Source organism: Emydura macquarii, unplaced genomic scaffold, assembly GCF_026122565.2.
Source record: "Emydura macquarii macquarii isolate MOO-44397 ecotype Brisbane River unplaced genomic scaffold, CSIRO-AGI_Emac_v2 contig_3517, whole genome shotgun sequence".
NCBI classification, from domain to species: domain Eukaryota; kingdom Metazoa; phylum Chordata; order Testudines; family Chelidae; genus Emydura; species Emydura macquarii.
In genome coordinates, this window is record NW_027133654.1 from 6,596,976 (window position 1) to 6,613,000 (window position 16,025).

General features: G+C 42.0%; 1 protein-coding gene across 1 annotated transcript in view; it reads right to left on the reverse strand.

Annotated features, from left to right (window-relative positions):
* The window catches only part of DISC1 (DISC1 scaffold protein), a 311,403-nt gene that overhangs the window by 145,800 nt on the left and 149,578 nt on the right, over positions 1-16,025 (reverse strand). Inside the window, 1 exon segment of the mRNA XM_067535895.1 lies at positions 2,208-2,396. Coding sequence (XP_067391996.1) covers positions 2,208-2,396 — 189 coding nt within the window.

The window sequence follows — 16,025 nt, forward strand, 5'->3', positions numbered from 1 at the left end:
CCTCATCACCAATCAGTCTGCCATAGAAAACAAGGTGCGACATTCAACAAAGAACAGCAGCAATCACTGAGAAAGCCTTCTGAACGATAATGTACCATCTGCAGTTTAGACTATTCTATGTTTTATTTTTCAAGCATAAAAGTACTATGTGAAAAGACAACTGGTTCCTGAAACTCAATGTCTTTTTTTAAAATACAAGATATTTACCACTTTCCACAAAGGTCTGTTTTCAACCAAATTTTGCATGCTAGATGCTCTCAAATCTAAAGGAATGTCTCTCTTCCAAAGAGGAAAATGGTGTAGATTATATGAAGAAAAAAATATTGTAATGATTTATATAGTTTTGAGCAATTTGTGCTCCATAGGGTTTTATTTCATACAGAATTAACTTTCTTCACTTATTCCTGTGGAATCACAACAAATCAAATTACAATCTGTAAAGTAAATCTCTGACATATAATATCTCAGTGCTTTACAATTTATTATTTTCATAATTTGCAGTAAATTTCAGCACAGTATGATGCTTCATTGCATATATTGGGTGTTTAAAAAAAAAAAAAAGACAGTCTTTGAACTGCTGCCAGTTCTGTTGCTTCAGCAAGCTCACACAGACATTAATCTGAAAGCTCACTGAATAAGAACTCATCTGAAAAACGTACCATTTGGAAAATTGTGTTACAGAAAGCTCCCTTTCCCTAACAAAGTAGGTAGCAATATGAAGGGCACAGCCTGGAGGACCAAAAAACCTCTTCAATCCACTATCAAACCCAAATAATTAGAAAACATGCTTCAGCATCTGCTTTTGGATCACATTGCTCATGTTGAAGTACACAAATGTTGAAGGAAGACCTTTAAAATTTTCACTCCACTTTTTTGGCTCTTTTTTAGTTTCTAGCAGGATAAATACTTGTCTAGTAGCATAGAGGACACGTCTTCCTTCCCTTCCTATAAGTATTTTCAAAAGTAATCTCTTTAGTGGCCTATAAAATCCATATTTTTGGTTTGAAGGTAGCTTTGCCTGCCTGGTCACCTAGGAAATGCAACTCAGCATTCTTTCAAAAGAACAATGCTTTTTTCTCTTCTACCAACATGCTGCCTAGAAGAATTTGAGGTTGGAAAAGAGTTTCTCTGGAACTAATTCTTTCTCAAGAAAGCAGCACTAAGACTATGTTTAGCAGGCAGAGGTAACTACAGCACGTAAATACATGTAATCAATTAAACACGAATCCATCTTTTACTTAAGCAATATGGCCCCTATATCTGGTAACTTACTGGATGGCTTCAGGAGGGGAAGGCAGAGGATCTACAGAACTCAAGCTATATCTACACCACAGACCTTACAGCAGCACAGCAATACTGCTGCAGCTGTGCCATTGTAAAGTCTCCTGTGTAGCCGCACTATGACGACGGGAGAGAGCTCTCCCATCGGCATAATTAAACCACCCCCAACAAGTGGCGGTAGCTATGTCTCACTGCCTATATCCGCGCTTTTGTCGACAAAAGTTTTACTGATGAAAGTGCTAGTACAGACACAGCCTTAAAAGTAGCTTTGCTACTTTGTTAGTTGCATTTATTTAATCACAGATCAAATTTCCTCATTCCACTTTGAAACAATAAGCCACAAAGGCTGCTTAAGTTGACACGCAAGCTTCACTCTCTAAACCATTTAAAGCCACTTTATTATTTCATTTAAATAAAGATTTCTTACTTTCAAAGCCTTGTGCCCTCTGTGAGTTAAACACTTTCCCAACAAATATAGTGAATATCCAATTATGTTAAAGGCTGATTGCAGGGGTTCCTAGTGTTGTGGACAACCTATATTTTCCATCGATGAAATATACAAAATCATTGATGTACAAGATTTTTGATTATGCACATGATGTACACGAACAAGGAATTATTATTTACTAGGTTTCCCCAATGAGACTTTTTGAGAATCAGCGCTAAGAGAGCTATCAAAAGCACTCTACAACATTAATATATACAAAGCTAGAAAAAAATGTCACTCATGAATGACAAGACAAAGCCTGACAGCATGTACAACCTACTGTTTGACAAGGTCTTGCCAAAATTTCCATCCTAAAAATGGTATGTTCTGCATGTCACACATATCACAGGGATTTTCATCCAGGCAAGCAGAATACTGGTCTGCCCACAATATAGCAAAAGCAAAGCTTCAATCACCCAACAGCTGGTGAACTACTTACCAAAGGCAGACTCCCCCTGCTCCAGTTCTTGTTTCAGTCTGTTATAATCTTCTTTAATTCTCTCTAATTTTCGGACATTTCTGGCACTCAGCACCAACAGCTCATTGAGAAGTCCCTCCAGCCCTTCTCTCTCAGATGCTAATGATCTGATTTCTTCTGCAAGATCCTTAGCAGTACAGAAATTACTTCCTGCAGATTCATTTGGAGGGAGGGTAAGAGAGAAGGAAACACACATTTGCAACATCAGTAGATTGCACAGAAAACAGGGGAAATTAAGCAACTAAACACTGAAGCATCCAGCTAAAACAACAGCAATAAAAGACAGGAGAGTTTTGCATTCTGCTTAGTTTTTCTGCTCCACTAAATCCCATTACAAGAAATGTTCTTAATCCACCAGAACAAAAGGTGCAAAATTATGGTTTACCTAGACTCTTTTGCACTGAAAACGTTCTTTCCTTCTTAGTTTTTAATTATTTTTTACATTTGTGGGAAAAATCCAAGTCTGATATTTAAATTGAAGAAAATTTCACACTTGTAATTCATGGGTCATTACCTTGTAGTCCATCAAATTATCATCAGACTTGGCAGTATACACCTCTACTTGTACTTGCATGATGTTATAGTACATTTAAATGGGTGCCATCAATCTGTTAGACTCCAGAAAATATCTTTCTAGCACAAAGGTAAATACCATGTACTTCCTTAAGGTTTTTATATCCAGCATATACTGTGTTTGTATATGGTAAACACCCAATAAAAATAATACATTAAGAAAATGCTGAGGTTACATGGTTAACTGCTTAAAAGTCAGGAGTCTCCACTTCTTTCTCTTCCTGAAATGTGTCGTGCTGGATTCCGGATACTCCCCTCTTATTTTGCCCTATAGTTCCTAAGCAATGTGTGATTCCTGTGGTAAGAGCACAGGATTGGGAGTAGAAATCCCAAGTTAAATTCCCAGTTCTATCGCTAGCTTGCTTGTGATGTGAGTTAGTCCTTAAACTCTCTGTGCCTCAGTTTGTAAAAATCAAGATAATAGCACTCCCCTACCTCACAAGGATAATTACATTGATGACACTAGAAAGTTGTACCATTTTAACTATATCAGTACAGATAAAATCGCGCAATCCCCCAAATGTGGATGCAGTTATAGCAGTATAAAGGTGCTTTCTACCAGTATAGCTATTCTCATATGGGATGGGGAATAACCATACCAGTATAAGTCATTTTTACACAACTATAACTGCAGTCGCAGTAGGGCTTTCACTAGTATAACTATTTCAGTAAAAAAACCGCACCCCCACCCCCAATCAAATTAGTGATACTAATAAAGCATTTAAGTGTAGACCAATCCTAAGGTGGCAAGGGCCATATAAATACTTAGAAAGACAGATCTACAAAATAACATTGGGTCAGACTTAACAAGCAAGGGCATTCAAGGGTTACGGATGAAATCCTGCTTCTAGAAATTAATGTGAAGCACATCCACTTTTGCATACATTATCCATCTACCACCTCAAAAGAGTATAGGTTATAGAAGATACTCCAGACCATAACAGCTCCATCTGTAGTCCACATACCAAAATGCCTTATTAAATTTTTGGTTGTAAAGTACAGTAAACTGCTGCCTATACGTGACAGATGATTTTCTAAAGTAAACAGGGTTTTTTCCCTTTAAGAAGTATCCCAAAGCACCAATCCACAATAAGAACAAATAGCAAAATTTCAGCTTCAGACATAAGTATAGTGTATTTTTAACTCAATCATGAGAGACAGAAGAACTATCAATCCATCATTTTCCCCCCTCATAAATTAAAGAAACCAAACAATCTTCTCTTTATTTAGAACAAATTCTCCATTTCTATTGCCCAGAATCCTCTATGCCAAATTTCAAACTACGGTGAATTTTTACAAATAAATAATTATACATAACGCCTAACAGTGGGGTATATAACTGTCATCCTTTCCCTCCTTGCCCACCCTCCTCCACCCCCAACAGAGCCACTATAAATGTTTTATAAACCTAATGTGTAATTTGCTTCCAGGGGGAAGAGGAGAAAATGAGGACAAATAAGAGAACTCTTAAATTGACACATAATATTGGATGAATGGCAAATATTCAGATGTCTCTAAGGAAGCAAAGCTGACAACAAAACAACGGTCTCTCCAAAGAAAATGGAACTCATTACGAGTCTTAGTACACAGGATCCTTAATAAAACATGAAGAAGAAGAGATTGTTAATTAAAATTGGTAGCATTCTTTATATTTCTGAAAAAATCTAGGGAGAAGGTGTGATACTATACATGAAAGTTTGATACATGTTGAATGATTATGAATTCCCACAAGGGAGGTTAATATCAAAACTCAGGCTATGATGAAAAGGCATCAGGTATATGCCCATAAGGCAAATCTCCCTGATGTTGCTTTTCCTGACAGCAGAAATATGCCTGTGAGTCCGTGATGAAAAATCAGAAAAGCATATACAGATCTGTGCACCACCTCCTGAAAGTGCTATCAGTGAACTCCTGACCCCAATCACAGTAACTAAAATAGGCATTTTCTAAATGCCACAAGAAGGTTGATTTTAAAATTATATCTATACAGTAAACGCTTGTTTGCGGCAACACCTTGTAAGAGCCAACTGCTCCTTACAAGCAACATTTCCCCTGGGAACACTTTCTCTACTATGAATTGTCCACGTGGCAACAGCAACATAGCCACCACAAACGAGCAACATTCATGAAGTTGTGATGTCACATCAAGGGGCAGAGATGGGGGGGCATGTCGGGGCGTTGTCCACCCAAACTGCATCTTTCCCTTCCCCTCCTGACCCTGGCCCTTCAGCGCAGCTCCAGGGCACGCAGCCCATCCACTTGCACTTGTTCTGTCTGACAGAGCCTGCATGGAGAGCATGTGTAGGGGAGAGTTTGGAGGGAAGGTCTGGAAGAGGGATTTGGGGGGCTGGGGAGGTAGGGGAGCAACAGAGGCACAGCTGGAAGGTTTCTCCCTCCCTGGCTTACAGGCAGCGGGAGGTGGGGTGGGGTGGGGGTGTTGCTATTTTGCAGTGGGGAGTATTAGGGAACCCCCGCGCACTGAGCTGTCCCTTCCATCTCGGTTGCTGGTGGCGGGATGTGAGTGTGCTATTTTGCAGTGAGGGGTTGGGGGACCTCTCTCCCCAGGGCACTGACCTGTCCTCTTCCCCCCCTCCCATCTCTACTGTCCATGCCAGGAGCCACCCCCACCCCACTCCACTGCAGGCTGGGCACAATGTCCTCCCCAGCCATCCATCCCTCACCAGAACAGAGCATGAAGCTGCCAGCGGGAGCATCCTTCGCCTGTCACTGGCAGTCAGGTTTGCTCAGTCATTATGCCAATTGGGGGCGCCTCTGCCAAACCCAGTGTTCCCATACCCCATTCCCCCCAAACTTGGGGTTCCCACCCTCCCATCCCACCCCCATCCTCCTCCACACACACAAAGTGGCTCCCGCACGCCCTCCGAAACACTCAACTCTTCATATGCCTTTGGTCGGACAACACTCCCATAACAGCAATAGCCACTTAGGAGCAACATAGCCAAAGGGCACCAACACTTTGCTATTAATGACCGTCTACTATATCTATAGCCCTAGCTGCTACCATTACAAAAAAATGCCCTTCTGCTTTTTAGAAACCAAAAGTCACTTTGATTACTATAGAAATAGCCTTTAGATATTTATCAAAATATATTGTTAATATACATTTTAGAAAACTCCTCAATTTGATGACAAAGTAATTATTTTACCTAAACTGAGCACAATAATTTATCACTTTCCTGCACACATGGAGTTAAATTTCTACAGCCGCACCACTGCAGACGGTGTTCTTTTTGGATCTCACTGAAGTGACCAGGGAATGGGCAGTCAGGTCTATGCATAGAATCATAGAAGATTAGGGTTGGAAGGGACCTCAGGAGGTCATCTAGTCCAATCCGCTGCTCAAAGCAGGAGCAACCCCAACTAAATCATCCCAGCTAGGGCTTTGTCAAGCCAGTTAGAATCAGGCACCTGGAAGTGGAGCCAGGGTCAGGGTCGGAGTCAGGGGCAAAGCCAAGCCAGCATCAGAGATAGGGCATAGGAGCATGGACCCGGAGCAAGTCAGGAAAGCAGAAACTATGAGTAGAAGGGGGTCTGAGATAAGGGTGGCAGGAACCAGGAGCAGGTTGGGAGGTAGGGCTCAGGAGTCAGGCAAATAGGCAGCGTTCATAGTAGCCAGGGATTCACCAAGATGCTCAAACAACTTCCTGTACCTCTATCTGGTTTAAGTAGTGCATCCCAGCCAATTGGTGTGGCTGGACATCTCCCTCAATCAGTTTAATGGAGAGTACCCTTTGTGAGCTAGAGCTTCACTAGTGCCTTCTTCACTAGTTTGGGTGAGCTACTGGCTGGTGGCCATGGTCTGAGCACTGCCTAGGGACCCACAGACCCAGGATGAAGGCCCATGATCTCAGACACCCAATAACCAGTAACAACCCATATCAAAATTTGTAAGGAAAACCTAGAATGCTGAATAAAGCAGTGTGGGTTACACAGAAAGTGGTAGTCATTATCAGTACAATAAAATTAATAAATAAATCTTTCAGTTAAGACCTAAAACCAAGGTTTAATGATCTCATGTGTGCTCATTAAGGATCCCATGGCATTTCTGACAAGAGTAGATATTTACTTCCAGTGCCTTAGCCAAATTCCAGTTTAGATAAGTAATATACCTTCGCAAAATTTCTCTGCAATTTCCATTCATTGTGATAGTCTTCATTTTGTTCTCAACTATTGTGGAGTGTTAATGTGAGCTGCACTACTACCAAGTTCCTCATCAGCAATGACTGCATTTCACTAACGTATATAATTATACACACCCACACAATATTATGCCAGATGGTGAAATTAACAGCTTCATAAATTTCATGAAAACATTGCCAGGTTCATGGAATTTTACTGTGCTACTTTAAAGCTGTTACATTAATGTGAATAAATATATGAAATCAACAGTCACTCATAAAATGTATTAATTCAGTAGAAAAAGGAGTAACCAACCATGTGAAAGGAAATCGGGATTATAATAAAACCTGTAATTAACTAAGTGATCTTTGCCAAATCAATTCCGTGATTTATTACTTTCCATTACCAGGAGCATCAGCTATAGAAGAATTTATCCCCAAAATCATTCATGAACTTTCCACTTTGCAACTGGGACTAAATCCTAGTTATCAGTCACTCATGACACTCTACGAATCTTCGCAGTCTCTACCCTATGCTCAATAGAGCACACAGACCCTGAATTAGGTGTCCAAACTCAATCTCCTTAAGGGGTTTGGCTTTATTGGTAGTTAAAATGCAACATCACAATAAACCTCAGTCTAAAGTTCCTCCCTGAGTTTGGAGGTCCCTAATGTTTTTTCTGGGACTTTCTCCCTCCTATAGCTCTAGTTCTCACTCAGCAGAGAGCCACTCCGATCTCCTATCTATCCAGAGATAGTTAACAAGCAGTATAGACCAAAATGAGCCATTGGAACACCAGCAGTTTTACCTGAGGTTCTAACACCAACAGAGTGGACCATCAGAAAAACCCTGCCATCCCATTACACGCCACAGTCACAATGATTTGTTTTGAGAAACAATGCATGAGTCAGGGGGAAACTGAGAGCTTGATTTGTGATCACTGAAATCCACAATGATATATCGGGTTTTATTTTGCGCAGTGAGTTCAATATTGCAACATGAGGCACATATAATGATACTATATAAAGTTTATGTGGTCAGTAGACAAAACGAGGGTTACTTGGTAGATGTCTTGGGGCTTTTACACGATATTACCTCAAGAGTTTGCAAAGAATTCTCATAGTTTAAATCAGTATAAATGACACCAGCAATCCAGACAAAATGCATAATTGTTAAAGATCGCAAGCACTGGTGGAGGAATAACCAATGCAACCAGGGAAGTGCACAGGGGCCTGTACAATTTGGAGATTGCTGCTGCTGCAGTGGTCCAGAGTGTTGCTCCAGCACCTGGAATCCAGGCCAGAGCAACACTCCAGCACTCGGTGCAGGGAGTCACAATGCAACTGAAATTTGGCCCACTTACCCCTCCATAATGCCAGACCGACTGGTGGCTTGGCCAGATTTCAGTGGTGTTGTGACAACATGTGCAGGGCCACAATGCCAATCAAATCTGGCCCACCCACCAATGTTCCCTTTATACTGCACACACAAAGTAGACGTTTCCAGAAGCCTAAGCACTCTGGTGAAAGCACTCTGTCTTCTATCCACCCCATCTGCCTTCTCATACTTATTAAACATTACACTCAGGACCTCAAATTTTAGAGACCTCATCTGACAGAGAGAGCCTGCACCAGCACAGTAACCTCTAACACCATGTTAGGGAATTTGTTCAGTACAGACCCAGACAGGAATGGGCCATCTCCTGAATCACCAATACTACTTCCTGCAATATCACTTGAGGCCTCCCGTCCACATAGTGACCTAGCATTAGTCAGCTTGTGAAAACTGACAGGATTACCAGACAATATAAACATAGCTGCATGCTTAACGTAACACTTTACCATTGCCTGCAATTTCTAAGTACACCAGAACAGATGTTACTTGTCACAATCCAGCACAGTCATCTTATTTTTGGCCACAGCTACTTACTGATATACACTTAAGTGCTTGGCAACATTTGAAAATTAACCTGGAATAAAATAGGATGTGAATTTAAAGTGGATTAACTATTCCAGATTACATCAATATATGGATGTACATATTCCTAATAAGAGTACCTTGTTCTGAAAAAAGAACGTCCACATATGGAGTTAATCAAGAACAGTTAATCAGGAATACCTCCCCACGTAGACAAGCCCTAACACAGGCTATGTGGATGGGCATGAAAAAATCATAGAGGGATTTGTTGAGCCAGTTCTCAGTTCCAAGAACTCGGTCTTATTGATTCCTGTGACACCTATCCCACATGCTCTCCCAATAACGCAATCCTCAATCACACAATGATCAGACAATATGGAGTGTGAGGAGCCCATCTGACGCCCCTTATTGGTAGCAACGAATGGGATTCCTCACATGGTGGTGTCCCATCTCATTTACCAATTGTGCTTTATCTGTACCTGGATGATTCATAGATTCCAAGGCCAGAAGGAACCACTGTGATCATCTATTCTGACCTCCTGGAAAAACATCCAATCTTGATTTTAAAATGATCAATGATCCACCAAGACCTTTGCTAAATTGTTTCAGTGATGAATTACCCTCACTATTAAAAATGTAGGCCTTATTTCCAGTTTGAATTTGTCTAGCTTCAACTTCTAGCCCCTGGATCACGTTATACCTTTACCTGCTAAATTGAAAAGCCCATTACCAAATATTTGTTCCCCATGTAGATAATTATATCCTGTGACCAAGTTACCTCTTAAACTTCTCTTTGATAAGCTACATAGATTGAGCTCCGTGAGTTTATCACTGTAAGGCATGTCTTCTAATCCTTTAGTCATTCTCATGGCTCTTCCCTGAACCCTCTCCAACTTGTCAACATCCTTCTTGAACTGTGGACACCAAAACTAACCAAAAAGTATTCCAGCAGTAGCCACACACCAGTGCCAAATACAGAGGTAAAATGAGAAATCATTACTAACCTTTCCATAACTGTTGTTCTTTTAGATGTGTCACACGTCTGTTCCGCTGTAGGTGTGTATGCAATTCAGTGCACTGCTATTGGAGAGTTTTTTCCCATAGTGGTGCCCAGGGCCCAAGCATAATTTTTTCAGATCCAGTACAAACTTGTAACACAGGCCCCCTCCCACACACATACCACAGTCCCTCATCCCAGACATACAATCTCATGAGCCATGAAAATTTTTTTCTCATGGTAATGGAAGTTGCAGCCTGGGCCGGGCCTCCGGGCCCTCGGTAAAGTGTATCCTCCCCCGCATATGGGGGCCCTGATGGTGCCCATCAGGACTGCACTCTCTTCTACCTCACGCATTGTGCGCAGACATAAAAAGAAGGAGCCAGCTCCAAATCCTCAGTTCCTTCCTAACAGAAGACTCTGATAGAGAGTGGAAGGAGGGTGGGTCATGGATGGACGCGTGCAGCACATCTCAAACAACAACAGTCATGGATAGGTTAGTAACCATTTCTACTTCTACGACTGATTGCACGTCCATTCTACTGTGGGTGGCTCACAGGCAGTCCCAACTAGAGGTGGATTCAGAGTTTATTTGAACTGGGACTGGAAGACTATTTGTCCAAATTTAGTATTGTCTCTAAATTGTTGAGAGATAGCATAGTGAAAGTCAAATGCATGACATGATGACCAGGTTGCTGATCTGCAAATGTCTAATGTGGAAACTTTAGCCAGAAAGGCCAAATAGGTTGCTTGAGAACTAGTCGAATGATCCAACACTCCACCCGGTGGCTTCATGTTAGCCAACTGGATCCTTGGAGTGGAGACAAGATTGCCCTTCATTCTGTCAACAAATGCAATGAACAATTGAGTCAAAGACCTGAAAAGTTTAGTCTGTACCAGATAAAACATTATAGTTCTTCTAACATCCAGAGATGTGCAGTCCCTCCTCACCCCTACCCTCACTGCCATGAGGCTTTGGGAAGAAGGTCGGTAAGAAGATTGCTTGGTTAATATGAAAAGTGAAAAACACCTTTGCAAGAAATCTTGGGTGAGAACAAAAGTAAACTTTGTCCATGGAGAAAACCATATACAGAGGATTTGATACTAGAGCCCTCAACTCCCCCATTCTCCTGAATGATGTAATGGCTACTAAAAAAAGCTACCTTCATCGAAAGGTGCAACAGAGATCAGGTGCGGGACCCATCAACTTTGTTAAGACTAGATTCAGGCTCTATAGAGAAACACAATTCTGTACGTGTGGAACCAGTCTGTCCAAGCCCTTTAAAAATCTTACAGACATTTGGTTGGAAAAAAGAGAGCAGTTATCAATAGGTGGATGAAATCCCATTTATATAGCTGCTAGATGTACTCCGATTGAGCTAACTGCCAATCCTTGGTGTTTCAGGGACAGGAGCTAGTCCAGCAGAGCTGAACAGAAGCAAGGACTGGGGAAACCCTTTTCAGCCAGGACTAGATGGAAACTCTCCTCCATTTAACCAGGTTAGTTATTCTAATTGGCAGTTTTCTACTATTCAGCAATATGTCCTGATCTTCTCTAGAGCAGGACTCCTCTGCCAATGTTAACCAGGAAGACACCAGGCCCTCAGGTGAAGGGCCTGAAGACTGGGGTGGAGGAGGCAGCTGTGATTCTGTGAAATGAAGTCTGTGTGAAGTGGGAGTGACTGATATATCTAAGAACTCTGAAAACGAATGTTGACAGGGTCACACCAGGGTGATCAGTACAAAATGGGCCTTTTCTTGCTTGACCTTGTATAGAACTCTGGACAAAGAGGTATGCGGGGAAAAGAATACAGGAGATACTCCGACCATGGCCGCAGGAAAGCATCTGTCAATGAACCCAGACTGAGATTCACCTAAGAGCAAATCTGGTGACATTTTCTTTTGTTTTTTGTTACAGACTAATCCACTTGGGGAGTTCCCAAAGGTGGAAATGGACATTCCTAAGTCTTGGCAGAGGGACCACTCATGGTGAATAATAAACAACCTGCTCAGGCGATCCCCAGTGTATTCTGAGTCCCTGAGAGGTAGGCCACTTTTGAAAGTATAGAGGTGCCAACACAGAAGTCCCAAAATAGAATTGCTTCCCAGCAGAGTAGTGAAGACCAGGTACCCCCATATGTTTATATAAAACGTGGTCATTGTAGTGTCGATCATCACCAATACACCCCTTCCACTGATGTGCGGAAAGAATGCCAGTCATCCAGGCATGGGAAAATGTGGACTGCTGACCTCTAGAGAAATGCCGCTGCCACTGCTACTGCTATATACTTTGTAAATACCCATGGGGCAGCTGAGAGACCAAAGGGAAGTATGTGCACTGATAATGACAACCACTGACAGTGACTGACAGAATTTGATGAAGAATCCACTTCTTACAACCATGGCATATCAGTGAGGTAGGTTCAGACTCTGAAGAAAGGGGAGCTGGGGAGATCATCGGTGGCTTTCCCCTAGATGGTACCATATTAAATCAGGACACTAATAGCCAAATCTGCTGGACCTGCACAGTGCAGAGGTGAAGCTACTAACATTGGTACTCTGGCATAGCTGCCAGTTGAGACTCCTGAACTACCAAGAGGTTCAAAAATTCTCTCATAGCCTCAAACGCCTTGGGACTAGACAATACTGGGAAAGCACTCTATGATACAGGGGCGTCAGCCGATCCCTGATAATAAGTCAGGAGTCAGTTGTCAGTCCCAACAGACCTGTACTGGGCTCTGGAGTCAACAAACTCGTGTGCTTAGAGGTATTCTCTAGAGAATGCCTCCTCTTTGAGCACACTCCGGAGTCTTTAGATGAGGTTGACCTCTTTATATTCTTTGATGATCCTGGTACCAACTCTAATTTACTGTGCCTCTTCTTTGGTACCAACACCACCGATCTGCCCCTTGGCACTGGTAACATCGGAGATGCAGTACTAACTGACATCGAGGCGCTCAGTACCCTGACCAAGGTGGATAGTTCAACCAGAGGACAAAACACCGATACCAAAAGAAGATATTTAAGTCTGGTTGCCCTGTCTTTCTTGGAGTGGGGCTAAAAGCCTTTATAAAGATCTTTATCTGTTGCTTATGTGAGCCTCCCTCAAATGCGTAAGGCAGCTGGGGGAAGGGTCACTGATAAGCACTGCCTTACCACAAGAGTAGCAGAGCTTGAAACCCAGAGTGTGTGGCATATCTGCAGTACCAGAGCCAGTAACTAGACTGGGTAACAGAGTCACCCAAACGATAAACCTTTTTTTAAAAACTATACTTACTAACTACTCAAAAACTAAATGGGCACCATTTACACACTAAATGACAAGACTTGTAGAAGAAAGGAAAGGGAGCTTTAAAAACTGTCATGAGCAGTGGGAAGGAACTGAGTGGGGTTGGAGTCAGCTCTACCCTTTATGCCTGAGCACAATGCGTGCAGGCAGCAGAGTGCACTCACACCACCCCAACAAGTACCACTAAGAGAAAAACCTCTCTGACAACTGCATTGGAGCACACACACTTACAGTGGAACAGGCACGTGCAATCGAAGAACCACCTCTCTACTCCTACTCAAGATTATCTCTTTATGCATCCAAGGACTGCATTAATCCTTTTGCCCAGCATCGCGTTGGGAGCTCATGTTCAGCTGATTATCTATTCCCATCCCCATATCTTATTCAGAGTCACTGCTTCCCAGTCCCCCATCCTGCAACTATGACATTCTGCCTAATTACCCAATGCACTGTTAATGGCTAACACGTACAAAATAATGTCCCTAAGATGTTACATTTTGTAAAAAAAACCCCAACCTATTACTGTTTAAACCTGACCTACAGCTACTTGATTTATTAACTTAGTAATGTTTCATGCTGTACCAGGCTATATTACTAAAGCTACAAAAAAATGAAAATTGAATTGCATTATGTTGTAATTATAGAAACCCCAAGGAAGGCAAAACACCCATTTGGAAAATCCTAACAGGAAATTCCTTCCTAACCCCACAGAGTTAGAGCAATATATAAGTGTCCTAATTAAACCCAAAGTGCATATGACCCTCTTTCTCCTTCACTGACCTCTCCCACTCAGTTAGAAAGCAACCAAAATCACTCAGTTAGAAAGACAGGCACTGCACCCATTCATTCTTTACACTGAGTGGAGAACAGGGCTGACTCTCTCAATCCATCAACTCCCTCAATAGGCTGTCCTTTATTTTACTTGTGACAAGGTGTACCAGGTGTTCGATGCCCCCTGCTCGAAGATGTGCTGCCTTGGGGCACACCAATGAAAGGTGTTCTTCTGGGAGAAGAGAGCAGCGAGTTTACGCCTCCAAGAGCTGCTTAGAGAAGTCACCCTGGTAGAACTAACGATAATTGGTCTTTCAGTGGCCAGAAAGGCTGGGAGCAGGCAGAAGCCAATCAAGACCCAGCAGGGCTAGGAAAAAAGAGCTGGCTGCTTCCTTGAGGTGGTAGTTCTGGGTGAAGCTGGGATAGAGGAGGAAGGGTTTCCCTGACAACCCAAAAGCCCTGCCTGGTCAGGGCTTACTCTGACTGCATCTTTTGATTGAGTCAGCAATATACTGATTTGTTTTACATAGTGGAATTTAAAGCCCAGGTGGCCATCTTAAACTGGATATCAATTGACTGCTGTAAAATTAAAGGATGTTTGCATCATGAGATGCTCCACTGGTTCAGGAAAACCTGTGACCCCACCTTGTCACTGCATGCCTCTCACGAGAGAAAAAAACATCTAAGAGCTAGGGAATCATGAGTCATTGATTTTAACTGTGAAATTTTCTAATATGCAACAAGCCAGGCATCGTTTATACTGCATTTAGAGAAGCATTCTACCATCTCTGCTATAAGTATGTCCAATATTACTCAAATACTCGAAACAGAAAAATGTGCATGCTGGAGAACAAACTGGGGGAGGGGGAGAAACAGTGACACTGAGCACAAAAAACCCATTCACCTTTCCTCCTGCACTAAACAAAACGTTTTAAAGATCAACACCTGGTGGAATAATAATTAGAACTGAACACATAACAGGTGTTCTTCCTCAGGGCAATCACCATTATGATATCCATCAATCCTACTAATACAAGTCTTAAAATCCTCCACCCATTTGTTGATGAGAATACAGAGTTTGATTGTAATTTAGACTCCAATAGAGAAAGTGAGGGTCTATGGGCACGTAAGGCAAAGTCTCAATAAGCTTAGTGCAAAGAAAAGAGAAGTTCGATGTAGTGACAGATACCAGTTTTGGAAACCAGTGCTGATGCATGTGCAGATAAGAAAAAATGAACAATGAATAAGCAAGATGCCTACACAGATGATGCCTATGTACAAGAAGCATACCTCAAAAAACAAGAGGTCCAAAATTTGGATCACAATTTTCATTTTTAGACAATGATACCAACCATTTTTTGTTACGAGGCATAATGCAGTACAAACTGTCCATCTGATCCTTAAAATACACTGTCTGAAGACATTTACAGGATCTGCTATAGAAAGTCTGTTAGTTGAGAGACAGACAAAAGGAAATGCCTTTTAGAGAGCACAGAAGAACATTATACCAGATCCAACTGGCAGGTGCAAAATAGGGAATATCTTTTGAGCAACTCACAAAAGAAATTAATTGTGGTGGGGGAGAGAAAATAAAAGTTTGAGTTTCTGGAGAGAATTTCCCTGAGGAAATATCCTTAAAATCCATTTCATTTGGAATACTCTATTGTATTTTCAATAAGCCAGGGATAAAAGTCATTCTTGGCAGGAACAGTAGTATCCAGAGAGGGGAAAGAATTGCAACAGAGGCAAGGAAATCTTTTCCTCCTTTTCCCCGATTCCCACATGGTGCTCCATTCAATTCAAACACTGATTATCCTTTGAAGATGGAGGGGTAGATTTTCTTCTGCAGCCACGATCCATTAAGCACAGGTGAAAGGTCAGTTAGAGCTGCCTGAGTTGGACTGTTCTGCAACAGCCTCAGAGTGGGTTAGGGCAATGTAGGGGCTATTATAACTTACATCAGCCAAGGATCCACGCACTCTGTGCAAGTGAGGAAGCTGATAGGTTGTGTCGGGAACTGACTCTGACATTTTTACCCCAGCTGAGAGAAACACTTTACCCTCAGGGAAATTCTCAGCAGGCTAGTTACTGG